At 46.1% G+C, this 27472-nt stretch overlaps 1 protein-coding gene across 1 annotated transcript; it reads right to left on the bottom strand.

Annotated features, from left to right (window-relative positions):
* Window positions 1-388: 388 nt before the first annotated feature.
* HEXA (hexosaminidase subunit alpha) lies at window positions 389-26868 on the bottom strand. The gene is made up of 14 exons (XM_004758359.3): window positions 26562-26868; window positions 10393-10485; window positions 9436-9501; window positions 7779-7825; window positions 7157-7267; window positions 6145-6246; window positions 5572-5704; window positions 4768-4948; window positions 3719-3805; window positions 3381-3453; window positions 2464-2647; window positions 2168-2258; window positions 1661-1765; window positions 389-626 (listed from the first exon to the last, which is right to left on the bottom strand). The coding sequence occupies exons 1-14, from the start codon at window positions 26812-26814 to the stop codon at window positions 563-565; spliced, it is 1590 nt and encodes a 529-aa protein (XP_004758416.2). The 5' UTR covers window positions 26815-26868; the 3' UTR covers window positions 389-562.
* Between the last annotated feature and the right edge of the window lie 604 nt (window positions 26869-27472).

Genomic DNA, 27472 nt, shown 5'->3' with positions numbered 1-27472 from the left:
TGCACCGGGGATGGCTGCTCTGTAACTAGGGTGAGTCTGGAGCCCTTGCCGCTCCCCGGAACTTCCTGGGGCTACTACAGTGCCTTCTTCCATACACAGAAGCCTCAGAGGTCTATGTGACCTCTGCACTTGGAAGGAAGAGAGCAGACTGAGCATGAGGGTATGTGTTTAGACCACATGTTGGGGGTGGGGGAGGCTGCGCAGGGTTTCATTCCCAGCAGTCAACTGACAAGATTCCCCCAGGGGCAGACACTGGCTGCCCAGCCTGTGAGCAGCCTGGCTGGGCGGCTGCACCCTATTGCTCTCGGGAGCAGAAGGACAGTGCAGGCAGCTCCCTACCCCAGGGCCAGTCACATTTCTCTTACACAAGCAATCCATGTTCATTATGGAAAATGCCACATCACTCTTTATTAGATGCTAGTGCCAACACTGGCCCCCTTCTCTCCATGCACAGGGGCACGTGGGCAAGGGGCTCCGTCCCCCGGCCGGGATGCAGTGGAAGCCTGGCCCCACTCCCACTCTCCCAGGGCCAGCACCCTCCTCAGTGCCTCAGGCTGCTTGCTCAGGTCTGTTCAAACTCCTGTTCACAGTAGCCTACATTGAGGGGCTGGGCTTGGACACCTCGCCTGCAAGAGGACATGAAGAAACAGGGTGTGATGAGCCACTCAGATGGGGTCAGTCCAAGGCCCTACAACATCTCTACCACAACCAACAGTCTCCCCTTCCCCTATTTCAGCACACCTCGAACTGCCCCTGTATACAAGAATTACTCAGGGATCTTATTTCCAGAGATTCCTACTTGGCCTGGGCTCACATGTTGGCAAGAATCTGCATTCTGAACAGGTGATTCTGATACACGGACATCCAGGAATTTGCGGTGGGGACACCTATTTCTATCCTGCCTGTCTTTGTACTTGAGTCCCAAGTAATGCAGTTCCTTTAGAAAAGAGCTGATGCCTAAGGGGTGCCTAGTGCTCTTGGCTCCCTGAACCCCACTTTAATGGCTCAAATGCTACAAATGCAGTGGTGGTGGGGGACCACTGTGCTGTCCTGTTCATGCACAGGTGTGGCCATGAAATCCTGTTTAGCCTCCCAAGTTCCGGGATGTGACCAATCTCTATAGCGGATCCCCGGGCATGGCCTATTATTCAAATGAGCTATGTACTTAGAAATGGTAAAGAACTAGCTCAAAGTTGCCCAGGGAATCACACACAGTTGAGGCCTAGACCTTGCCATGGCTGGCTCTCAGCCCTGTACCAGGCTGAGTCCTTCAGGTCCTCAAGACTTAGTCAATGAATACATCAGGGAAATGACCATCTGAGACAGGTCCATCCCAAACAGCAGCACAGCTGTCATCAGAGCCCATAAAGGCATGGCCATGGCTAAGAGCAGAGACTCTGAAGTTGGCTTGGATCAAATTCTGGTTTTGAGTGACTTGGGGCTTTACATTAACTTCTCTGTGCCTCAGCTGCCTATCTCTAAAGGGAGGGTAAAACTGCCTACCTTCCAGAGTTATGGTTAAGATTCAAAAAAATAATGCCTATAAAGGGCAGTAACTGCCACCAAGTAAACCTCTGTAAGCACTAGCTATTCTTTTCCCTGTAGGTCTCCCATCTGCCCACCCACTGTGGGAAGGCCCCAACACGGCCTACTTGCTTACCTTAGTAGCTCACAGCGGAATCGCGTCAAACGTTTAAAGGCGAAGTCCAGGCTAGTCACCAACTCATTGCTCCACAGCCTCTCGGCAACAGCCCCTCCTCTGGGCCTAGTGGGAAGGGTCACGCCGCAGGTTGGCTTTCTTCAAAGAAGCCGGACACTCACAGGCTGCTGCTTCTTATTCAGGCACCCTGGACTCGGGGCCAAGGTTATTCAGAGTGACAACCTGGCCGGGGGGCTCCTAGCGACTTCTAGGGACCAGCTCCATCTTCATTAAGATGGGCCTCACGGTCCCACTCTCCTCCTCTCCCAAAGATATGGAACCAGAGTAAGTTGTAAACACATCGTGAACTGTTACTGACAGCAGCAGCAGGTGTTCTCAAAATTACAGCTCCTTCTCTCTCAGGCTGGGGAGGAAGGACTTGTCTGCGGGTGACTGGACAAGAGTGAGTCTCTCAGGGAGAACCCGTGCCCACAAGCCCAACCACCCATGTCCTCAGGAAACCCTTACCAGAGTCTGGGGGCCAGATTTGTGCTGTCCACATACTCTCCCCACATACAGGCCTCTCCGCCAATCACTAGAGCCTTTTGCTGAGGGCTACCTAAGGGAAAACAAGGAACAACAGGCTGCTGGTGGGGTGGGGGGTAACCCTAGGGTTGCCCCTCAAACACTTTCCTAAAGTAGCCCTCTCTTCAGATAGGTCATAGCTCAACTAACCTGAAAGGTCGAGCCCAGACCCTCCTGTCTCCCACTCTGTGCACCAGCCCAGCCTCCTCTGGTCAGCCAGGAGAGCTCCCTGCTTTCACCTTTAAATTCCAAGGGGTCCACCATGTAGATCTCACTCCAGTCCGGGCCATAAGTTATGTGATTCAGGTACCAGGGGGCAGAGAGCAGGGCGCGGAAGCCAGCTTTGGTGATGAGCTCCATCTCCTTCATATAATGTACTGGTGTCTCTTCTCGCCATACCTGAATGACTGTATCTGGCCGAACCTGTCACAAAATTAATAGCACATGGCTGAGAAGATTTCTGGCCCATATGCTATGCAAACAACCCAGGCCAAGGGATATGTGCCCACTGTGCTCTCAAGCAGCTAAGTATTTCTCTGTGACTCCTAACCCCTAGGTTTCTAACCCAGTGCAGGGGACCCTGTAGGCCCTAGGAGTCCTCCCTGCTGCCTCCACCCCCAGTCCTTCTGCAGCCTTCCTGTCGGGACTGAGACAGTAATACTGGCTGTGAGCTAAGGGAGACAAGTAGTAGCACAGGAGACTCATCAAGAGGTTCCCTGTCCAAGAATCTCCAGATGTTTCTGAGGATGAGACAAAGTTCCTGCAGAGCCCCTGCATTTGGCAAGAGACTGGGACCTAACTGATCAACGATGAAGGAGAAAGTAGCCCTGCTCCCAAACCTGGAGGACCCCGAGTCTATGGTCAGAGAGAAAGATCAACCCAGCATGCCAGTCTCAGGAATCCTGAGTAGCAGGCAGCAGAAATAACTCTTGAATAGCTTGTGGTGATGGAAGAGAGACAGATGTTCTGACACTCTCCCAGTGCTTAGACCTCTGTGACCTTTCTGGAGGGGAAAGGAGAGATGGCCCCCCAGTGCTCTGAATATTAAAGCCTAATGCAAACCCAGGGAGGACCAGTCTGTGCAGAGGCAGAGAAGGGCTCAGAGACCAGAGGGAAGCACTGCAGGTGGCTCCTTCTCTCTCTGCCCCTGGCTCACCTTTACATTATTATCAAACACCTCCTGCCACACCACATAGCCCTTGCCATAGGCAGAGACGATGTTCAGCAGCCTGGAGAGTAAAGAAAGGGTCTGCTCAGCTCAAATAGGTTCTAGGCTGTTGGTGCCAATGCTCTGGGGGTGGAGGCTGCCTAGGGGCTCATTCGTGATCGAGCAGTATCTTTCCCAGTTGGGAACTGACTACTCCAAAGCTTAAAAGATAGGACAAAATACCCCTTCAAGGGCCCAGTAAAGCAGGGCCTGGGCCTGGTATGGAAAGGGAGGACTGCATAGGAGGTAACCCCAAGAAACCTTGCCCACCCTCTTTCCTTCCTCACGTCTGGATGTAGAAGGACTCCAGCTGCTTGAAGTCATTACCAAAGCCTTGCTTCTTCATAAAGGCCTGGATATCCGGGTTGGACTTCCTGAATCCCAAGAGAAAATGAAGATTAATTCTTTCGACATCCTCAAAGCCCAAAGCTTAGGGATTAGTCACCTGGCCTCCCATGATTTCTTTTTTCACTTGAAAAACCATTCAACTTCAGATCTCAGAGGCCCCAAATATGGCAGGTGTGGGGGAACAAAGCCATGTGAATGGGGCCACTGACACAGGCTGAGAAAGCATGAGTCTGGACCCCAAGAGCTTTCAGTTTAAACTCTCAACAAGAAGATATATGAACCTGTCTGGTCTACTGTATTTGGCTCTAAGGCTCTGGCACACTGGATTCTGGCTTCCCTGTTTAACGCCCAACTCAGGCATATTCAGCTCTTCTGCTCTCATGTATTCTTTATTTCAGCTGGATATAGGTATTGCTGTTTCCTGCTGTGGCTCCCTCCCCCAAGAACGTTTACATTTTGCTCACGTTTCTTCCTGAAATGTTTCCCCCTCTCCACTTCTCAGAAAAGCCTGTTTCCCCAGATTCAGCTCTAGTGTGCACTTCTTAGAGAAGCCCATCAACCTCTTCTGAGCAAAGCAGATATGTGGGTTTGGACCCTCATTGACTGGACACTTTCATATGTTAGTCTCAAATTCATCTGTGTCTGGACTTTTCAACCAGACTCTTTTACAAAGGTGGGGATTATTTTTCTTTCTTCCAGGACTTTCCCAAGACAATTTTGGTCCCAAACCTGGTTCTTCCATAAGTCTATCAAGGATATGACAGGAGAAAGGAACAGTTTCACATTCACAGCCTTGCCAAAATCCAGGAGGGCCTCTATGTAGGTGGAAAGAGGAAAGGCCCAAGACCTGGGCCATCTGGACTAAGACAGATTGTTCTCAGAGGTTAGCCCCTGAGGAGCACATAAGACAGGTAGCCTCTTGGAAGCTAGCCTCTATTCTGAGTGAGCAGTTCATCAGGCAGGGATGGGAAGATCAAAGGGATCATACCAGCAGGTGAAATCAACCTCATCTCCTCCAAGGTGAAGATAAAAATCCGGGAAGACAGAGCTGACCTCCAAGAAAAATGTGCTCATGAATTCATAGGTACTGTTGAGAATGGGATTCACTGGTCCAAAGGTGCCAGAGGGATGAGAACCAGAGTAGCAAGGAGTCAGTAATCCAGGGACACCTAAGCCAACAGAGAATCAATCCCACACAAGTGTCACAAATACAGAGACCCCCACACAGTCATATACTTAAAGACATTAAGTTGCACAAAGTAAGATAATCATGTTCATAAACATTACATGTACATAGATGGGGACCATCTGGTACTCAAAAATGCTGGTGATCATGAGCTTTTAGACATAGTCAAAGAAAGAAAAATATATCCACAATCAGGTACAGGGACTGGGTTATCGCCAGACAGCTATCAACACACACATACCCTTTCCCTTGCCACCTGCTTCCAGCAGGGGGTCACCTTTGTTCCCAAAGGCTGCTCTCCTCACACTGCCTTTAGAGAGAGACTGCCTGATCCAGCCAAATGGCAAGACCTTTCTTCCACTCTAGGGCACAGTGTGCAAGAACATCATTAAGGCAAGACCATCTGAGAAGAATGTGCCTGTAGCTTAATACTAAGCAGTGGCCTCCTTTGTCCAAAGTAAGTTCTGCCTATCTAAATTCCCAGTGGAAGGAGTTGATGGAAAACATTCTTCCAGGGACCAAGGCTGGGTCATACCGCATCCATGAGTCGAAGCCCTGAAGCCCCAATGAGGAAGATCAGCAGACTCTATCTAACTTTATTCTTACCTGGTCCCCAGGACTGAGTGTGGCCAGGGGTGTCAAACTCTGCCAACACACGGATACCCCGAAGGCGTGCATATTCAATCACCTCCTTCACATCCTGTGCTGTGTAGATATGGGTGGCAGGATTGTAGGACCCCTGAAAGGCACAAGACACCCAATGTCATTTCCTGAAGACTAGCAGAGAAGATACTCAGAATGCCTCCACGACTCCCTGCGTATCAGGAAATCTACCCTCAGCTCTTGGTATCAGGGACTATCTCCAAGGATCTTTATCATAGTTTCCAGTAAGCCAGCACATCTATTCCTTTCATAATGCCAGTGAGACAACAAGGTAGGCAGGTAGCAGAATATAAACAAAGACAAAATGAGACCAGGAGAGATTATCTGTCAGACTAAATTAATGGCAAAGTTTGGACTCAAACTTAGGTCTCCCGTTCCAAATCCGGTGCCCTTCCCCTAAGTCAGTGTGTCCCTCCAACTGGCTGTGAGGATGAGAGCCAGTGTCCTTGCCGGCAGGGCCACAGCCAGGCTCAGACATCGACCCACAAATTTGTTCTTAGAGAAATCGAGACATACCTTTCTGGTGATCTCTGGAAAAGTGAAGCTGTCATATGGGAAAGAAGAGTCATCGACCAGATGCCAGTGGAACACGTTCAATTTATTGTACGCCATGACGTCCTGTAGATCACAGCACACACTGTGAACCCATCACAGCTTCTCTGGTTTCAGCCTCAAACTTGGGATGGCAGGCAGACTGGCAGGCTGCTCCACGTACCCCAACAGCCTCAATCTGCACCGGCTTCCTGATAAATGCTTACAGGGTCTATCAAATCTTCCCTTCAGAGAACGCCTGGCTATAGAGGGAAGACCTAGCACATTTCTTATTCTCCCAGAGCATATCCGAAGATACTGGACAGAGGCATTACCTCCTCTTTTTGAGATGAGTTTTAGCCACACTGAGAGGACAGCTGCAACTATGTGGTACCGTGGTTTTCCAAAAGCACCACCATGTCCTGAAGACTAGTATGTCTTCCTGCCTTTTGTTCTGGGTTGTCTGACTAAAATTTATCCAAACTGTGAAGTCGACTGGTGAATTTAGTAGCCCCATAACCCAGAAATCTCAGAAGCCAAGACTGATGGATGTGTCTCCTCCTTTGGTTCCACCAGAGGAACAAGGGAAAAGGTGGACACGTGAGTTGGATCAGCAACTGTAGGATAAGATTGCCCATCAAACTTAAGATAGTTAGGAACATCCTGAGCTATGGCTTCTGAACATCTCTTTCCTATGCCCTTGTCCATAACTAAACTAAAATAAGCTTGGCTCGATCAAAGAAGCGAATTCCCCAAACTAGCTTCCGCATTCCTGGAGATAACCTGGACATTGGTCCAGGGTAGCCAGTGGGATAGATTTAAATCACTCCTTTTTTTTCTATTTTTTGTCTTAGAGTGGGTCTTTTCCATTTTCCCTAGGAACTCTTAAAGTTACATACATTTCCTTTGCAACTCTTTAGGAATATGGCAACTGGTCTGCCCCTTGCCCCATCACCCCAGAACACTAAGGGCAAAGATGGCCTTAAGGCCTGGGTACCAGTGTGTCCAGGATGCTAGTCAGTGGCAGGTAATGGCGAGACGTATCCAACAACAAGCCCCGGTGAGGGAAGCGGGGAAAGTCTTCAATCTCGGTTTTGTTGATAAAGAACTGTGTGGACCAAACATTGAACATATCAGGATTTGAAGGGAACTCACCATGGGGATAGAGGGGAAAAAGGAAAAGTCCCCTGATCCTTCAAAAGTCACTCTATGACTGTTCTGCATAGCAACTATCTCCCAAATGCCCCATATATTAACCTCAGCGACCGCAAACAGGCACCTATCAGAGGGTAACGGTCCCATGCTAGCCAGGTATAGCCATCCCACATACCACTCAGCCTACACATTCTGGATTTTCACTGTTAATCTGTTTATTTTCTTTAAAGCAGTGTGGTCTCAAGGTCATTATTAAAATAATGACTCAAGAGAACTAAATTACAGTGATTCCAAAGAGACCGAATCTACCAAACTGGTTTCCACTCATGTCTCCTTCTAATTCTTGTTGGGGCCATCTTGAGCCTCCAGGACTCTAAGACAAAGTAAGTTATTTCCAGGACTCAACATTTGGAGCAAATCCCCAGAGATATAAAAAGGAACCCTTTCGGGGGGCTCCCACTCACCGTGCCCTCAGGAGATCTCCAAACAAGCTGGCTAAAAGTCTCCAGACCTATGGGGAAGTAGAGAGGCAAAGTAAAGACTTAAGAATATGGGAAAAGGATGCACCCATCTGGAAGGATCCCAACGTGACAGAGGAGGATGCTTGGGCATATGGTAAAAGTGGATATATAGTATGGGCTTGATGAGTCTCAACACAGATGCAAAGGGGATACTAGAAAGCCAGCATCTGTTTTTACTCTGCATTTGATTTTGGGAGGTGGCAGTGTAAGGGGCTTTAGTGCCTCTCCTAGGAACACACTAACCCTCAAAATCCACATACCTCTTATCCATATTTCCTAAGCCTTGAACTGACAAGAGTCTTAAGAGAGGCCAAGATGTCTGCTTATGAGTACAGATGCAGGAACAAGCCAGCTCACATGGGTTCAGGCTTTCCAAATTAATACAGATCAAGAGCTAAAGGAGCCGAGACAAAGGGGTCCTCAATCTTCTGCCCCTTCTATTATCCCAGACTGAACTGTGAAAAAGTAATCAAGCTTAAGTTTCTAAGGAGCCTGGGTTCACAGCTGGACCTAGAAGACAAAGAACCATCTACCTTTCCTCTTGAGAAGGGAACTAGCTATAGGGAGCTGAGATAAGACAGGAAGCAGCTGCCCCAGAAGGACTGCCCCAGTCCCCTGGACACAAACTCCTAGATTCTGGCAAAGGCAGGCATGCTGAGTGCAGAGTGTTATATGTTCTCGACAGCTGGAGCCCCTCTTCTGACAACCCAGAAGAAGGATTTCCAGAGTCCCAAAAATTCAGCATGAAAGAATCTGAGGTCTTAGGGGTCACTTGGCACCTACTTCAAGGCAGACTGCTCTTATATTGTTTTGGCTTCTTTCAACTCTGATTCTGACACCCAGAATTCTGGAGTTCCGGATTTCCCCCTGCCCCAACCTGCCTAATCACAGCACCTGCACAAAAGGTATAAGACAGTAGAGAGGGTAGTCAGCTCCCAGTTTCTCCAAAACACAGGAGAGGAGAAGAGAAGGGGTAAGGGAACAAAGACGAACCAAAACAAGGTTTAAATTCTGTGAGAATTTCCCTCCTCATTCACCAGCAGGGGCTTTGCAAAAGCAGTAGAAGTATTTGGCTACATCTATATCTAAGGACCAAATACCTTTTCAGTAAACCAAGAGAAAGAGCAGAGGCCCATCATGTGTTAGCTAGTAAAGTCCCAATTTTCTCCTGGAATATTACGGTTCTACGTATCTTATATGATTTACTTCTTTTTTTTTTTTTTTGACATTTATCTTTTCCTTGTGATCAAGTTTTCCTTTTTGAAGAAACTTTCCAATTACATGTGTTTAATGAGAGCTTCACGGGCAGTGTTTGTGGCAGAGCCCCAAGCAGCCTGTTCCCTGCTGGCACACTGGGCATCAGCCTGCAGGGTCTTTCATGGCTTGCCCAGAGCACCTGCCCAGGACAGCTGCTGCCACTATCGCATGGGCTGACACCTGTCAACTTCTAGAGAGAGCTGTAAGGAGAACACTCCCTTCAGGTAGATGGTGAAACACTCCAAACGGTCTCCATAAAGAAAGCCTCCAGTATGTGCTGGACCCTCAATCTTATCTTCCCAACCCACTGAGGTCAGCCTTCCCACTTCAGCCCCTATGTTACCTCGGAGAGCTCCCCAGACGGTCTCAGAGAGGAGGAAACAATGATCATCATTTATGGTCAGGGTGTCTGAAATGACAGAAATGACTCCATTGGTTAAGGACTTCTACTCTCAGATTACAGATCCCATGTCCTGTGTAAATCCTTGTATTAAAAAACAAGAGTAAGGTCAAAGAGGAAACATCCCCAGAGCAGAGTAGCTGCAGGCCAGCTAGGCCTTGGGCCACAGTGGGAGGGTGGTCTCCCAGAGGCTCTATAGGCCTTAGAAGATAATACACAAGGAGGGTCAGGCTAGAGAAGAAAAGTACCACTTGCCCCGTGGTTAGTCCACCCCTCCTGAAACACGAGTTCCCACCAGCCCTTAGCTGAAAGTATGAGGCGTCAGACAGGGATGCTTGGAGGGTGTATCCAGGTTACGGTGTTCCCAAAGCCTCGTAATCACCCTCCTTTCCCTTTGTCTCCAGGCTTCATTCAGGTACCTCATCCAAGAATGTGAGGAGGAGGCCAAGACTTGTACGTTCACTTTGGAGACTGAGAAGTTCCTAGATACTGCTGGAGGACGGGAGGCATCATAGGGCTAATGACCTGAATTTATTTCAGTCATTATGTCCAAAAACCTTAGGACCCAAAACTCCTTCTCTCCCCAGAGTGGGGTTTCTTAAAGAAAATCACCAGATTGTACAAGCTCCTAAAATGGCAACAAAATTATACACAGTGCAGAAGGCAAGTGTTCTGTGGGACTCCATGAAAAGCCACTGTGACATTCCACACCACCTTCAGACACTGGTTAGAATGCATATGAAAAATTCACCATCTTTGGTTCTCAGCCCTTGATGACCTGGAGTCTCCACAGTCCTGGAGGGCTGCAGGCCTAGCATCAGGAACTTAGGCCAGGCCAAGTAGAGTTAGAGCTCCAGACAAGTGCTTGCTCTCTACAACAGGGAACAGGGTGGTACTTACAGTTCTCCACCGACTCCAAAGAAGGAAGCTGGTTACATCCAGGAATGACCACAAGGATAGTCAATGAATTCTTCTCTGGTGCATGCTGTTTTCCTGGAAGGACAGGGTAAACTCAGTGTGGCTGACCTGCCACCAGAAGCAATAGGCAAAACCAAGATCCTACAGGAAGGTCCCTAGCTCTAGGCCCTTCTGTTTGCACGCTGTGTGGGAAGAGGCAAGCGTGGGGAGGGCATTTACCCTTGGCACAGGCACTGCCTCATCACCTGTTCAACTCTTTCATTTTGGTTGTGCTCCCCTCTCTGCCCAAGAACCTGCCCTGACCCATGTGTCAATGACCTGGCAACAGCTCTTTGTAACCAGGGCTCTGTATTTCTAGTGTGGTACAGTCAGCATGATTCCATTACCTCGACAACTGCTCCTAAACTAGAGGCAGCTTGACAGCATTTCTACTCAAAGCGTGGTGGGCAGACTAGCTGCTGACTTGCAAGCTGCAATACCGGGTGAAAGGAAAGATACTGACAGGAAGCTTACACAACACCAGAATGTCAATTATGTCAGAATAACCACGCTGTTTAGTCTTAACATGTCTTTGTAACTCATTTTTTTGACGAAGGGAGTAGTTTTACATTCCCATGTGTGTACCTCTCCTCTCACTGCAGACTGTCGCCTGAAGCAGCACTGTTCTTGAGGGCTCCCAGTGAAAGGATTCCAGTGTTGTCAAAGCCCAGGAGCTGATACAAGCAGATGAAGCAGATGACCAGAGGAGCTCCTATGCAAAGGAGGCCTGGGATCACCGAGCTGGTGCCCCAGCAAAGGTACATGGTCACCATCCTATCCTGCTTCCTTCCCTCTTCCCAAACAGGTTCTCTCTCTGAGGCAGACGTCTGCCCAACAGTGGAAAGCCACCCAGTATGAGCCAACATCTAGCATAGTTCTTCAGATGCACCCCACCATGCCCCCCCAAAGCCCAAAGAGCCAAAACCAAAGCCAAAATACTAATGCACCATCCCTTCCCATCCTCCTAATGGTTCCTCTTTGTGTGGTTCTGATTGTACCGCCCCAAGCTTGACCTCAATGAACTCCTTCTTTCTATCCTTTTCTGGAACTACATGCACCCACACTGGCACCACAACCATGACTTCCTGTGGAACTAGAGTCAGGGATAGGATGGCCTGGAGAAAGGCAGGGAGAGAGAATTCAGAATCAAACTGGATCCCCAATGTTACCCATCTCTAGGGCAGAAGTAGCGCAAAAGCCTTGAGCCTTTTCCAGAAAACCTGCTCAAACATCACAAGCACTACTGCAGGGCTGCATCTCAGCTCTCCGGCTCACCAAGAAGAAAGCCAATAAGGGGCCCTTTTCTATCATCAAGAGCAAAACATATTCTTTCCCCTCCCTGTAAATACTCTGCATCCCACACTAATACCTTCCTAAATCCTGCAGGGAGAAGAGAATCTGAGTCTACTCTGTGCCAGGCCAACTCACAACTCCATTCTATACCCTGAAAACCCATCTCCAACAACAGAGAACAACCGGACTGTCAGGGCAGGGACTTCCCTCAAAGCAGAATCTGTAGGGCTCTCCCAAGCTCCCCAAGCAGACAGGCCACCTCTACAAACCCCCAAGACCAAGGAAGACTTAACTGAGAGGCAGAAGCAAAGAAAACTATAAAAGAATATTCCTCCTTAAACTATGCCCTCATCTCTTGCCCCCACTCCAATCCCACATATCACAGAGCCCCAATATCAAATGTGGAGAGCTAATCTGTGTATCTAGCCAGGCAGCTATCCAAAAGACAGCAAAGTCCTGAGCTTCAGCGTGAATTCCCTGGACCTTAGCCTGCAAAACTGAGAAAAAATCACAACTATCCCTGTGCAACAGCCACAGTCACTGTCCTTATAACATTTGGAGGCTGCTAAACGCCAGCCTGGTGACTGTCTGCAACTACTGCCTGGAACATAAAAAACCTCTAACTTCTGTTGTTGCTGCTAGTGTATTTTTATTTTCCAAAACACACCTGCACTCCATCCTCTAAATCCAGAGTCTTTTCTGTGGGGAGGGCTGTAGACTCCTTACAAGATCTGATGAAAATAAAAACAAAAGGACTTTTTCCCCTAGAACAATGGCCCTAAGTGAGGGCTCATCTTTCCATCCCCCGCCTCTAATCTTATGGTGAAGAATCCCTGTCTCCCGGAAGCGTTCTCAATGACTCATTTTGGGTTGGGGCTGATAAAGGAGGTAGAGAGTCATGGCTGCTATTTAAACGAGCCATGAGGGGGCCGGTCTCGGGGAGGTGGCAATGTGGGAACTAGCAAAACAGGAGGGATACTGGGTCATTTAAAAGGACGTAAATAGTGTATCGTCACTGTGGTTTTCCACGTCCAAGTTGCTACCCTGAAGCAAGCAGGAAGAGGCTGGGGACAGGCCACCTTCCTCTACACGCAACCACATGCTCTGCACTGGGAAGGACTGATGTGTGGGAAGCTTGGGCACACTCACAAGGAGCCCAGCTGGCACAACAGGAAACTCTGAAACCTCAAGTGCTCAGAAAGAACCATGGCAAACAGAGCACTGACTTGGGCAATCAGGAAAGGGTGGTTTGGGTTCTGCTGCTGCTAAACTGAATGAGTCTCGGGGCTCTTATTTTCTCCCCAGCAAACAATGGCAAGGTAGGACCACATTCTGGCTACTCCTCCACAGAGTTTCTACTTTGTGACTCCACACACAGATAGTATGCTCCAAGGTCTCAGTCCATGACCATGACTTCCTGACTCTACTGCTCCCTCATCCCGTGCTTTCACATACCCCTGCTCCTCTCCTCTGGTTCACTGAAAAGTCTGCACCTTCTAAATTTAAGAAGGGGGGAAAAAGTCAAACAGTACAAAGTGTTTACAACAAAAAAATTAGTTACCTTTGGCACCCCTCTCCTTTCTGCATCATTTAGCCTCCAAGACAGCCCAGCTCTGGACATGGAACACCTGAAACTCTTTTTCTACCACAGTCCTGCTGTTGTACTTTCTCCAGATGCCAGTGCTGTGACCTTTCCATTACTCTGCTATTCTCAGTTCTCTCCTATTTTCACTTCCCTTCCTGCTGGCCTACGTGTGCTGATCCATCCCCTCAAACACAGTCTAGCCAGTACTCCCAGCAACCTGTTCTTTTCTTCTGCTGCTGTACCCAGTGGATCAAGTAATGTCTGCCTTCTGTGCATTGACTCTGGCTACTGCATCCTACTGGAGGGAAGAGAGAAAATCATGTGACAGCAGAACTGGGCTGCTGTAATATCATGGTCTCTCATCCTGGCCGGGTCCTTGGTGCTACCTGAACATCTCCGTCTCCACCATTGCTTTCTTTTCTTCTCTGCACCAGTTACTTCAAGTTTGAGCCACTTTCTTCAAGTCTGTAACCCGATCACCACCGCCCTTCCTCTCAGCAGACAATCAGAAGAGCACTCCCATCCATCTCTACCTCCCCTCTCCTCCCATACAGAAACATCTGCAACACATGTCTAGTCTTTATCTGTGCCTCCTATCCTGGTGGAAAGGGTTTCCTTTCACCTGTCCTCTGGATCTCGTCTGAGGAGAGATCCAGATTTCCCCCCAAATCTTCAAATTATTTCTTTCTACTGATTCTTTCCCACCAGCATTCAAATATTTGCAAGTCTTCCTGGTTTCAACTCCATGTCATCTCCAACAGACTTTTCCTTGCCTTCTGGTCCCAAAGAAACTCCAGAGGAAATGCAGCCTAAGCAGCTAGGTGTTGCACTCCAAAGCCAGACAAAACCGGATTCAAATCTTAGTTCCAACACTTTCCCGCTATGGGGCCCTGGACAAATGATTTTCCTTCTGTGCTGTGGTTTCCTTCTGAAAAATGGGGATTGTGATTAGTACCTACCTTACTGGACTGCTGGGAAGATTGAGTCAGTACACGTAAAGGGCTTAGTCAGTGCCTGGCACACAAGTGCTCATGGAGTTGGCCAACCTCAGCCCTCTCCTGGTAGCCACTTCTGACATCCTATCTACTCCTTAGTCCACTACAACATGACTTCTTTTTCCTCCACTCATCTGCAGATGCCTTCACCAAGGTCCTGAGGTTCTATAATTAAACTCAAGGGACCCTTTTCACTTTATTCTTCATTCATTCATTCAACAGTTATTTACTGAGTGCTTACTATGTGCCAGGCTGTTCTAAGTGCTGGAGACACAGCAGTGATCAAAACAGACAAAATTCTCTGCTGTCCCAGAGGTAATATTCTGGTGGCCACTCACTTCTTAGGGGACCTCTTGGCAGCATCAGATATCCCTAAACTCCCTTAGCTTAGGGAACATGGCTCTCCCTTGGTTTTCCTTCAAGCTCCTTGAATATGCTTCCTCATTCTCCCCTTCCTTCACCAGCCCCTACATGCTAGTGTTCTCCGAAGATTTCAGGCTTCTTTTTTTCTCTTCCTTTATACTCTCCTTGGATGATGTCATCTACCCCACAGTTGATTGATGATTCTCAAATCTACCTTTCCATGCCAACTCTTCCTCTGGGATTCTAGGCTCATAGGACAACACTCAGGTAGCTTAAAAGCCCTTCAAATCTTAAATACTAAGTTCAACTAACTCTTCATTCCTCTTCCTGGCTGATCTTCTCTCTGTTTGATCTGTACCATCTATTGATTTATCCAGACCAGAAACCTCTTTCTTCTCTCATCTGAGTAGATTAAAAATTCATGTACCCATAATATTTACCAATGGTCCACTATGTGTCAAGCCCCGTGTTAAGCACTGAGATTACAACACTAAAAAAGAAAGACCCAAATAAGTCCAGTTATAACAAAATCCTTGTTATCTCAAAATCTTGACCACCTTCCCACCCCCAATGAGTCAATGCCTTAAATCATCCTCTCGTAATTTCTCACCTGAATGACTAAAAAATCTCCCAGTTCTCTCTGCCTCCATATACATCCCATTTCAATCTACCATTCTCTGTGATCTTTTAATATGAGATCTTTTCTCTGCTCCTAAGCAGGAATTCTCACGGTAACACAATGAACTCTTTACAGAATCCTGAAAATGCCACGTTTTCTCCATACTTTCCTTTACACATATTGTTTCCTCCAAGGGAAGCAAACTTTGCGTTGCCTCCAAATCTCACCTAATTATGAAACGGTTCTGATTCTTCCTTTTATAAGACTTTTCTATCATTCCCCCACCCTTTCCTAAGAGACCTTCCTACGAGATCATGAAACAACGTATACATACATTTTTTGGTAACACTTATCTTAATATATGCTGTTTATTTGTCTATCTCCTCACCGAGGCTGTAAGTTCCTCAACAGCAGGGGCCAATCTCAGGGCCTTTGTATTTCCAGTGCCTGACACACGGTAGTCATTCAATAAATGTTTGCTGAAAAAATGAATGATGCTAGAATTAAAAAATGCACATTTAATGCTATGTATGCATAATGATTGTGCTACATGATAATTAGGCATAAATGGCAAGTAGTTAATGGAGAGATAACTTTTATACGCCCAAACCTAGTATTTGTTAAGTCCTGGGACTAGGATGGGGAATGGTAAGAAGACACCCAGGCATACAGAAAGTGCCTTTTCAGACACTGCTCTGAAGAACCATTAATCCAAAGATTTGGGTGTTTCTACTCCCTGGAAGGGAGCGCTCATTCCTGCATCAGGGGACCCAGAAACTATGTCTTTACCTCAGTGCACAAGAGCTTCTCCTTGCACCCAAACTGCTCCTCCCTGAACCAAAATATTTCCATCATATCAATGTGTTTAATTCAGAGGATTTTAGTGACATGGAGAAAACCCTCATTTTGGTTATAAAGTGGCATTTGGTTTGGCTTCTGGAGTAGACACAAGAAAAGTCAACCCAGCCTAGGCACCTCCCTGCTCTTTCAGGTGTACCTTGCCCCTTTGTGTCCGGTACTCTCCTAGGCCTTGTCGATTCTCCACGCTCACATTTTTCCCCTCTCCCGCCCACCTTTATCTCTGTCACATCCAGGCTCTCTCTCCCCTTATTCAGTCTAACGAAAGCCCTAGACATCATTCATTTACCACTCATTCTTCATTCTAGCTAGGATAAACTTAACATTTACTGTACATCTGAAACTGTGCTAGGTGCTGGGGCAGTTCAAAACAGAAACAAGTCCAGTCCCTGCCCTTGAGGAGCTCATAGTCCAGTAGGAGAGACAAACACAAACAATAATTACAAAGCAGTGTGATTAGGGCTGGGGTGGATACTATAGCTACCCGGAGAAAGGAAGGGATGCTTCACCTTGGAGAGGGTCTCTGAGCAGAACCTTGAACCCCAAGATGGGTGTTTGCCAGGCTACCAATAGGGAAAGATACTCCAAGCCTGGGAAGCAGTCAGTGCAAAAGTACACTGTTGTGGCTAGGGGAAGAAGCAAGGCCACTCCTGTCAAAACTTCTTATCCCTGTTAAGTAGGAGTCTGAGAACCCAGCTGCCCCCGAGCCTGGAGGCCCCCCCAGTGCTGCTGAATTCAGTCTGGACCATAGTGCCTCCTCCCACAAGTCCCAAGACTTTTCACCCTCTAGACACTACTAATATCCACTCAGAAATACAATCTATCCAGCCCATGAATGAATCCTGAATGTTCTCCCTTCCATTTTCTTTGTAAATGCTAAAGTTAAAAGTTTTCTCATTTCCCCCTACTTTTGAAACTTAATCTGTTCTCTTCCTTTCTTCCCACCATGAGAGAGCACCTCCCAGTGATTCTGGATCCCCAAAAGATAAGTTAACATTTTGCACAGTCTTTCAATTTTTTTTTTCTAAATACACAGATTTGTTTTTAAAGCAAAATGAGATTTAAAGCAAAAATGAGATCCTAATATGTAATAGTTTGCAACTTTTTCCCCACTTACCAAATGATTTGCAGATCTTTTAATGTCTATATATAGATCTACATCTTTATTTATAAATCCTAAATAGAATTCCATTTTTGAAATATACTTTAAAAAGTGGAAAGTCCTAGTTTCTCTCCTCTTTGTGGACATTGTAGAATGCTTCTAAGTTTTTGATATTATAAGCAATGCTCTAGTCACCATTTTATATATGTGTGTGTGTGTGTGGTGTATATATATATATATATATATATATATGCATTGGTTGAGAGATTTCTGTAGGAAAAACCCTAGAGGTAGAAATGCTAGGACAAAGACAGGAAAATTTTGGTTTTGACACTGCTAAATTACTCTTCCACATTGTTATATTTGAACAAAAGTACAAAACTGATTTATATCTGAACCAACACACATGAGCCCATTCCTCCACATCCTTCCAAAACTAGACTGTCTCAATTCTTTTTCATCTGTGCTAGCTTGATAAAAAAAATATACCATTGTTTTGATCCGTACTTTAAATGTAATAACTGAATTTGAAAATCACTTCACATTTACTGGCCGTATATGTGTGTGTATACACACACAGACACACCCACACACATATGTATTTTGTTTTTGAAAGACAGAGGGAGCCAGCAGGGTAAGGAGGAGCACAGAGAAAGAAAATCTTAAGCAGGCTTAACTCCCAGCATAGAGCCCAACTCAGGGCTCAATCTCATGACCATGAGATCATGATCTGAGCCAAAATCAAGAATCGGGCACTTAACCGACTGAGCCACCCAGGCACCCCTTTACTGGCCATACTCTTTGCACCTTTTTAAAGATTTTTTTTTTTTACTGATTTACAGAGCTCTTTTTAGATTTTGACTGGTTTTTGTTTTTGTTTTTAATTTGACAGAGAGAGAGCACAAGTAGGCAGAGTGGCAGGCAGAGGGAGAGGGAGAAGCAGGCTCTCCATTGAAGCAGGAAGCCTGATGCAGGGCTCGATTCCAGGACCCTGGGATCAGGACCTGAGTCAAAGGCAGATGCTTAACCAAATGAGCTACCCAGGTGCCCCTAGCCTGTCAATTTTAAGACCGCAAATAATTCCCCCATTTTGTCCTTATTTTTTTTAACCTTATGGTTCTCATGCTTTGACTTTTATGTAGTCAGATTTGTTCATCTTTTCCTTCATGGTTTCTTCTATCTGCTTGCTTAGAAAGACCTCCTATGCCTCTGGGACCATATAAACAGTTCCTTATATATACTTCTAATAGTTTTATGGCATGGCCTTTATCTTTAGATCTTTAAACCACCTAGAATTTACTTTTGTGTTTGATATGAGACATAGATTTAATTCTATTTTCTCCCAAATGGAGAACCAGTCATCCCTACATATTTACTGACTAAGCAACTTTGCACTTTTGATTAGAAATGTTTCCTTTACCATATATTAAATTCTCCCATGTATATGAAGCTTGCTCATTTTCATGGCAATCTTATAGTCAGGAGGACCTACCATGTCACACTGCTATCATCTTTTGTCATGTTGCCCAGTATACTGACGCCTCTGCACATTTCTGTTCTGGACCCACACTCCCATGCCTATAAATGTTGTTTCTCCTACTCCACCAAGCCACCTGGACTACACATCACCCACCCCCACAAGCCTCTGGAATCCTGTTATTGAACTACCAACATCCTCAGTCTCTTCTACTTCCTCCTCAACTGAGAACTGACTCTCGCCAGGAACATTATTTTCCCTATGACTTGCTCTGAGAGACAGCTCCTTTTCAGCTGCTTCTAGGATATCTAGCCTCTACCATCAAGTGAAAACAAACAAACAAACACCTCTTTTCTGTGGCTAATGACATTTAATTGTATAATCTCGAGCCTCGCCTTATCACCAACACTCTACAATATCCTGGTCATGTCTTTATTACTCAAGACTTTGGATCCTGGTCCCCAGTCTTCCTCTCCATTCTAAGGTTGGCTTTGATCCTAGGTGATTTCAACACCCAAGAGGAAGAACTAACCCACATTCTAGCTTAGCAGTTATCCAACAACACCTTAACACCCTCCCATGGTCACCTTTTGGACCTTCTCGTCCCCTGGAGGTGTTCCAGCTCATTCTCGCAAGCTTCTGTACTATATAGCTAACCTGCTGAACCACCCTACATCTGTGTGCTTCAACCACAGTGGCACTGAGTTTCTTAAATACATGACATGAAGGCTTCTTTCCTGAAGGCTTTTCCCACATGCAGTTCTTTCCATATGGATTACTGTCTGCATCTCCACCAACTCCTACTTTGAAATATGACTGGACAGCTCTTTATGGAAGCCTTCTCAGAACGTGCCCTCTGCTTCACACCAACACTTATCAGTAACAATCACTGTACTGATACTTTATTGTATGTCTGTATTCCCACCTCTGAAGGACAAGGACAGTTCAATTAATATTCTTGGAGAAGTGCTACTGATAAATTATAGTTGCCTAATAGATACTACTTGTACTGAGGATGGACGGAAAGAAGGAAGTTGGCCAGAAACACTACTGGAATTTGATAATGAGGGGCCAGAATCAAAACATTCTTGAGTGCTAATGATCAAGCAGTTAGATGCTACAAGGTACTAACTGTGGCAATTAACACTCAAGTGTGATCAGGGCTTACTCCTACCAAAGGCCAGGAGTTTTCCAAAACATCAATTGGTATAATGCTTGATGAAAATATTTAAGAGTAGTAGATTGCCCTAAGGTTGCATGTTGAAAAGAGCTAAATCTTTGTAGACAAACAGATCTGACTGGAATTTCTACTCCACAACTACTAGCTGTGAAACCCTGCACATGTTATGCAGCCTTTGTGAGTCTCAGTTCTGAAGGATGGGGATAACACCAACCTCATAGAGCTATTATAAAGATTAAAGGGCACAGGGACGCCTGGGTGGCTCAGTGGGTTAAACCTCTGCCTTCGGTTCAGGTCATGATCTCAGGGTCCTGGGATCGAGCCCCATAGCTGGGCTCTCTGCTAAGCAGGGAGCCTGCTTCCCCCTTACCGCCGCCTGCCTCGCTTCCTGCTTGTAAGCTGTCTGTCAAATAAATGAATAAAATCTTTAAAAACAAAGATTAAAGGGCATAATATACAGCAAGTGCCAGACACTCAATAAATGCTAGTTTTCTTCCACCTTCTACTTCCTTTCTCTTAAGAAGTCAGTTTTGCCACTTGGCTGGAGGAGCCCAGAGTTGGGGTGCCTTGTGGGATAACCACACCATTGGAACAGCTTCTCTGAAGGCTTTTCATGAGCTGCACATAGGAGCCTGAAGGCTCTACTACTATGTGATGACACCCTGTATGGCAAATAGGCTGAGACTCCAACATATAAAAGGGACATGAGCTTAGAACTCTAAATTTGCCTCCGACTAGGGCTGTGGACCTAGACTAAAGACCAAAGCCACTAATGTGGGATCTTAGTACTAGTTACTACCAGGACAAGATCAAATAAGACAAAAGTTAAACTTTTACACTAAGACACAGTGTACCTGGTAAGCCATCTTTCTTGCTCCCAAAGGTTTGCAAAAGAAGGGGAGGCTACTGGCACCCAAGATGATAAGCAACCAAACTTCCTGCATCTGAGCATACATTTCCACAGGAAAGAGCTCTACACCTTACCCAAGCCCAATCACCTTCAAGAAGCGGACATTAACAGCACACCACTACCGGCTAGAGATCAGGGCTGAGTGCAACACTAAGGAAGCTTAAGCAATAACAAAAGCTTAAAACAAGCAAAGGAAATGAAAGAGAGAAGGTGACACAGTAATGGGTCTTATTCATTATAGTCAGGACTTGAGAAGAAAAGCAAATCCATTTCTCTATTACGATGCATTATAGATCTATAAACCTTGAGGAAGATCACAGAAAACCCTTCACACTTAAAACTTTATCACCTCTACAGATCCAACCTCCTCTCTTCAACTGTCCTCCTTGCCAATGGCTCCACAAAGGTGGGCGACAACTCCTAATCCAACTGGCTGACCCTGTTGTTGATGCACATTGTTTGTCTCCTTATCAATTATTTCCAGTGACAGCAGAGGAAATTTAGGAAGATGCAGAAATATTAAAGTAACCTCTTTAATTTCTGAAAGTAGTATTGGCTGGGCAGTAAATGTAATCCACAGGAAAAGGATTTCGGTTTAAGCCTCAAAGAGGCTAAGAAATTGACAGTGTGCCCCAGCAAAAAACCTTGTAGCTGTAAGAAAAAATAGCTCACATGTGCTACTAAAAAACAAAAACCAAGTACCAACTGGCAAAAAACCTGCAATGCCTTGCTTGGCTCTTCTGTTTGGAAATGAGGAAGTGAGACAGAAGGAGACGGGAGGAAGGGCAGCTCTGTGGCTCAGACTTCATTTTTATTGCTTTAATTTAAAATCACCTATTTCTTCCTTTCTTCAAAGATTGTAAAGACAGTCATCCCTATCTCCCTGTTATCTTCAGAAATGCTTGAAATGGAGACAGATTAAAAAAAATAAAGCAGCAGCTACTTGGAAATTAGCCTGAGGGCACATAGTTAAACAAGTGATTAATAAACATTCTCTGGCTGACTCCTAAATAAATCTTGTTCTAGACCCAGAGCCCTCTACTGTTTAGGTTTTCAAGCAGAATATCCAAGGCAGGGGGAGTGACAACAGCTCTAGAAAGTAAGACTTGAGTTTTTCATAAATCAGGCCCGGGATACTTACATACATCCTGACCAAGTTGAGCTGCTTGGGCTCTGTACTATCCCGGGCTACTGGGAAAGTATTAACGATAAAGAGAAAATAAGGTTGTGGGCAAAGAGGCTGGTTGAGGATTAGAAGCCAAGCTAGTTCAGGCCTTGGGATTCAAAATGGAGCCCAATTATTCAACTATCATGCAACCCATCTCCTTCCAAATTCATATATTTCTCCTCCTTATGTATCCCTCCATTCCCCACACACCCCTTTCACCAAAAAAAGTAATTCTACTACAAAACATTCTTCCTCAGCGGTTTTCTTCCTTTTTGCTTTCAAGCAATAAATTCAGTGGCAATAAAGTCTTCACAGGAATAACCTGTCCTTGTCATGGAAAAGGTTAAGGGGACAGAGCCACTATGCAATTAGAGTGCAGCACTAATCAGGATTGCTCCATCTCCTCTGCCAGCTGCCCAACCTTTTCTGTTTCCCTCCTACATTCCCTAGATTCACTCCCAAGGCATCTCCAATTTTGTAATGAGATAAGAGTAGTTTGAGCTGGGACCACAGCACAGAGTGATCCTCCTTTCTCTGGAATTCACAAACATTCCAAATTTGAAGCCTGAAAGGCAATCATTTCTAAATGAAACCTGCAAGTCATCTTTTTGATGCTCTTAGAAATAGACAAAAATCATGAGACTTTCTTTTATACAAAGTAGACCTTTTAAGTTAATATATCCAACAAATAATTAAGTATCTCTTATGTTCCAGGCATTGTAATAGAAAGAATGGTCAAAGGAGGTATTTTAGGAGATTTAGAGTGTAATCAACTGTGCCACTTATCAGTCATTTGTTTCATGTTTGAGAATGAGCAAATCAAATACTGATGATGGCTACAGAAGGAGCCAGATACTCATATAATAATCTTCCTTCCATTCTAAAATAAAAGGAGTTATTCTATTCAGGGATAGTGGCATCCTAAGCAACTCATAGGGACATGTGACTATCACAACTGGACGTGAACTTTTTTTTTTTTTTTAAGATTTTATTTATTTATTTGACAGACAGAGATCACAAGTAGGCAGAGAGGCAGGCAGAGAGAGAGGAGGAAGCAGGCTCCCTGCAGAGCAGAGAGCCCGATGTGTGCCTCGATCCCAAGACCCTGAGATCAGGACCCGAGCCGAAGGCAGAGGCTTAACCCTCTGCGTCACCCAGGCACCCCACGGACGTGAACTTTAATAAAAACTATTATGGCTTTTAAAAACCACTGTGGCTTCAATCAACTAGTTTCAGAAAGGCAAAGAATTCAATCAAATGCAAAATCAGATTTATCCATTTTACCTGAAAAACTAGGGCTTTATCAACTCCATCAGGCACCCAGAAAAGTATCTGGGGCAACATTAGAGAGGTGCTATCCCAAGTGATCAGATCTTTGATTCATAAACAAGAAGTGGCTCAATAATCAAAACAGAGAATTAGGTTCACTCAGGTATCCAGAGCTTAAACTAATTCCATTTAACAGGTTTAACAACATGCAACATGCAACACACACCCTCCAGTTGGCAGAAACACCTCTCAATGACAAAGACAGGTAGCAAATACTAAACACCTTCATAGACCATTCAGCAATTGTGGACTACAGCTAATCCTTGAAGGTGAATTCAGAATCAAATCACACCTCAGTATAAGGTTTGTTTTTCAGGGAATTATGGATTCCACTGAATCCCAGGTTCAGATCAAAACCAGAAGTTGTGCTATATTAAGAAGAACATTGGCCCAGAACCTACAAAGAAGTTATGTGGAAGGAGGAGATGGAAAGCTGTTCAAAGCTAAGATTTAAATTGCATATGTTGTTTTCTTTACTAAAATCAGCCCCATAGAGAAATACAGTCTGGTTTGGGGTGTGCTAACATTGCTTTTCCCTCCAGGGATTCATCCTTGTTTTTGCAGGAAGAGGATTACAGCTCAAGTCATCTGGAAGCCTTCCAGGAGATGAATGTTCCAAAGGGAAGGCTACATAGGAAGAACGATAGAGAAGGAACTTACTTCTGTGTCTTTGGTAATGTTGATCCAAACCAGTTTTCATTATCTCTCTTAATGGGTTAAGAACCTTCAAATATAGGAAACTGATTCGTAGTAAGGTAACAAGTTGAAATCAACATCTTATTTGGTTTTTTATCTGTCTCTCAATCTTTCATTAGGTAATTTACTAGGACACCATTGTCATATATCATCCCCATTTCTATTTTCTTCATTACACTCTAGACCTATAGCAATGGAGGTAATGACAATTTAGATTTGTAGGACTTATCCTAATTTATACCATAGTAACAAACATTCTAATTATCTTTTAAGCATCTTATAACACGTTGTGTCCTTTTGCTTCATACTTCTTCAACTGGACTTCAACCTTGAGCCTACTTTTTTTTTTTAAGATTTATTTATTTATTTAAAAGATTTTATTTATTTATTCGACAGAGAGAGAGATTGCAAGCAGGCAGAGAGGCAGGCAAAGAGAGAGGAGGAAGCAGGCTGCCCGCCAAGCAGACAGCCCAATTCGGGGCTCAATCCCAGGACCTGAGATCATGACCCGAGCCGAAGGCAGAGGCCCCAACCCACTGAGCCACCCAGGCACCCCTATTTATTCATTTTAGAGAGAGAAAGAGAGATAGAGCATAAACGGGAGGGGCATGGAGAGGGAAAGAATCTCACGCAGACTTGCCGCTGAAGGTGGAGACCAATGGGGGGCTCGATCTTAGGATCCTGATATCATTACCTGAGCCAAAACCAAGAGTCAGACACTTAACCAACTGCATCTAGGTGCCCTACATCTTACTTTTGAGCGTGCTTTTTTTTTGTAACCTCCAGAATACCCAGCACTGGAATAGGCACATACCAATTAGATGACAGATCTTTTTTTCCTTTCTGCACAAGCCAGGCCCTAACCTTTCTGTACCAAAATAAACACATTCTGAGTGCCAATCTTGTCTAAGGCATTGCTTGTCATAAAGGATTCATAGAAATATGTGATCTGTGACACACAATAGCAGGCCTTTTATCCTCCCTGGCCTAATGGATCTTGCCAGTTAAGAACTACACTGATGCTGAGACTCTTTTTCTTTCCCTAAATTATCTATCATGCTCTAAGTACCATCTGTTTAATGAAATGCATTTTTTTAAAAAAAAAGAGTTTATTTATTTGACAGAGATCACAAGTAGGCGGGGGGCGGGGGGGGACGGGGGGACGCTGAGCAAAGAGCCCGATTCGGGGCTGAATCCCAGGACCCTGGGATCATGACCTGAGCCAAAGGTAGAGGCTTTAACCCACTGAGCCCCTCAGGTGCCCCTGAAATGCCTTTAATTCTATAAATCAAATGAGAACATTTGTGAAAGTAACTTAATCACACCTGAAACACAGTATGAGATGATATTACCATATGACCAGTAATAAATACGGCTTCCCCCTCAACAACCTATACATCATATTCAGGGAACCAGATTCCAAAATAGTGTGGGAAAAAACCTCTCAATTTTAAGCCCAGAAAGTAGAACTTTATTCCTTTGTGTTGCTCGATCTTTCCTACCAATTTGCTATGAAATAATCCTCAAACACAATTTTCAGCAACTGCCTTAAAGAAAACTGCTCACCGGGGCACCTAGGTGGCTCAGTGGGTTAAGCCTCTGCCTTTGGCTCAGATCATGATCTCAGTGTCCTGGGATCAAGCCCTGCATCAGGCTCTCTGCTCAGCAGGGAGCCTGCTCCCCACCCCCTCTCTGCCTGCCTCTCTACCTACTTGTCATTCTCTCTCTCTCTCTCTGTCAAATAAATAAATAAAACCTTTAAAAAAATAAAAAAGAAAAGAAAACTGCTCACCCCTGCTGTTTTAGATGAAACCAATATTCAAAGCACTCCTGATTTTACTTCAATCCCACACTTCTGCCCAACCTCATTCCTTCCCACTCCCCAGGCCCCATCCTCATCACATACCCCCTCAAAGCACTTTGAGCTCAACCACGGTGGCTCTGCTCAAAAGCCTTTCTTCCTCCCTGGAATACTCTTTCAGTCTTGGCCAGTTATATCCACGACCCCACCTTACGTGGCTACTCAAAATCTTCTCCGATTTCTCTCACATTTACTGGACATGCCATGTGTCAGGCACTTTCATGTAATTTTGCACAGGTCAAGTCATCGCTAATGTCTTATCTTGCCAATCTCTGGCCTCATTCTAGGACCCTCAGACACTTGAACACGGTCAGAGGGATCACCTTCGATGTCTCCTGGCACAGTATATTCAGCAATTTGATATCCTTATTGAACTGCAGTCCTGTAGTAGGCATTCTCAGTGAAACAGAGCCCGGGGACGGGGTGGGGGGGGGGCAGGATTCCGGAGAAATCCTGGCTCCAGAAGTCAGCTCAGTGAAGCAAAGAATGGAGCTGGGGGCTAGACGGGGGGAATCAGAGATGGCAGCTGGAGAAAAGGCGCAGGAGGAGGTGAGGGTTGAGACTAGACGACAGGGTAGGGCAGAAGCCAAAAGAAGGGCGTCTCAGGAGGTTTGGGGAGGTGCCCCCGGGCAGGCTCTCTCGGAGCCAGGAACGAGGTGGGGCAGGTCCGACTCACTTGTGGGTTCAGGAGGTTGCCAAGAGTGGGAGCTGAAGAGGATGTCGCGGTAGCGTTGGAAGGCCTCGTCGAGGACCGAGCAGCCCGGTTGCGCAGCCGAGCTGACGTGGTACTGGAACTGGAAGTTGTGCGGGAAGATGGCGTAGTGGGACTCGGAGGTCTGGATGTACTGGGGCCAGGGCCACAGGGCCGCGGCCCGGCCGGCGAGCACTGCCGCCAGCAGCAGCGAAAACCAGAGCCCCGAGCCCGCCATGGCCCGCCGGTCTCCCCGCTCCCGGCCGGCGGGGCCACGTGAGCCCCCGGTCAGCTGAGCGGCGCCCGCGTGACTACCGGCGTGCCACGTGACCGGCCGGCTCCTCGGCCGCGACCCCGGACGACCCGCTCCGTGCTCCTCCGGGCCCCCGGGCCGAGAGGCGCACCCGGCCGTGCGAGCGCGAAGAGGCATTGTCCCAGCCTGAATGGCGAACGAGCTGGGAGGTAGAGGACGTCCCGGGCTCGGGGAGCTTGAGGAGCGGGAAAATGGGAGGACGCAAACCGCTGGTGGTTTTAATGGGAAGCGCCGTGGGGCGGAGGGGGCTGGAATCGGGTAGTCCGACTGGTTCTGCTAGAGAGGGATCACAAGACCCCAAGAATCTGATGTATTTATGACTGGAAAAAATCTGTACTTTCAGAGCAAGCTGGAGGCATCCGAGGTCCAGCCTCGGGTGTGGGCTCTTTCCTCCGTGGTTGATAATCTCTTAGTAAATGCCGCCCAAGCCCCCTCCCCCAAAACAAAACTCCTCGAACTGGGGTACATACTTACTGCAAGCATTAAGACATTGCTTAGACTTTGGATGCAAGACGGAGAATACCCGGAAATAAGACAGGCCTCTTCAGCACTTCAATCCTCTGGGCTAGTGAAAATCATCCCA

Source organism: Mustela putorius, unplaced genomic scaffold (genome assembly GCF_011764305.1).
Source record: "Mustela putorius furo isolate JIRA1106 unplaced genomic scaffold, ASM1176430v1.1 tig00003972_pilon_pilon_pilon, whole genome shotgun sequence".
Lineage (NCBI taxonomy): Eukaryota > Metazoa > Chordata > Mammalia > Carnivora > Mustelidae > Mustela > Mustela putorius.
Note: the sequence above shows the minus strand (reverse complement) of the source record. Positions and strands in the feature narration are given on the sequence as shown.

Excerpts from the sequence above, each read along its gene's own strand:
- HEXA (XM_004758359.3), bottom strand. The coding sequence starts at position 26,814 with ATGGCGGGCTCGGGGCTCTGGTTTTCGCTGCTGCTGGCGGCAGTGCTC. Across the intron at positions 4,949-5,571 it reads CACTCAGTCCTGGGGACCAG|GTGTCCCTGGATTACTGACT; the intron begins GTAAGAATAAAG and ends CTGTTGGCTTAG. Across the intron at positions 1,766-2,167 it reads AATCTGGCCCCCAGACTCTG|GCCCAGAGGAGGGGCTGTTG; the intron begins GTAAGGGTTTCC and ends CCTTCCCACTAG.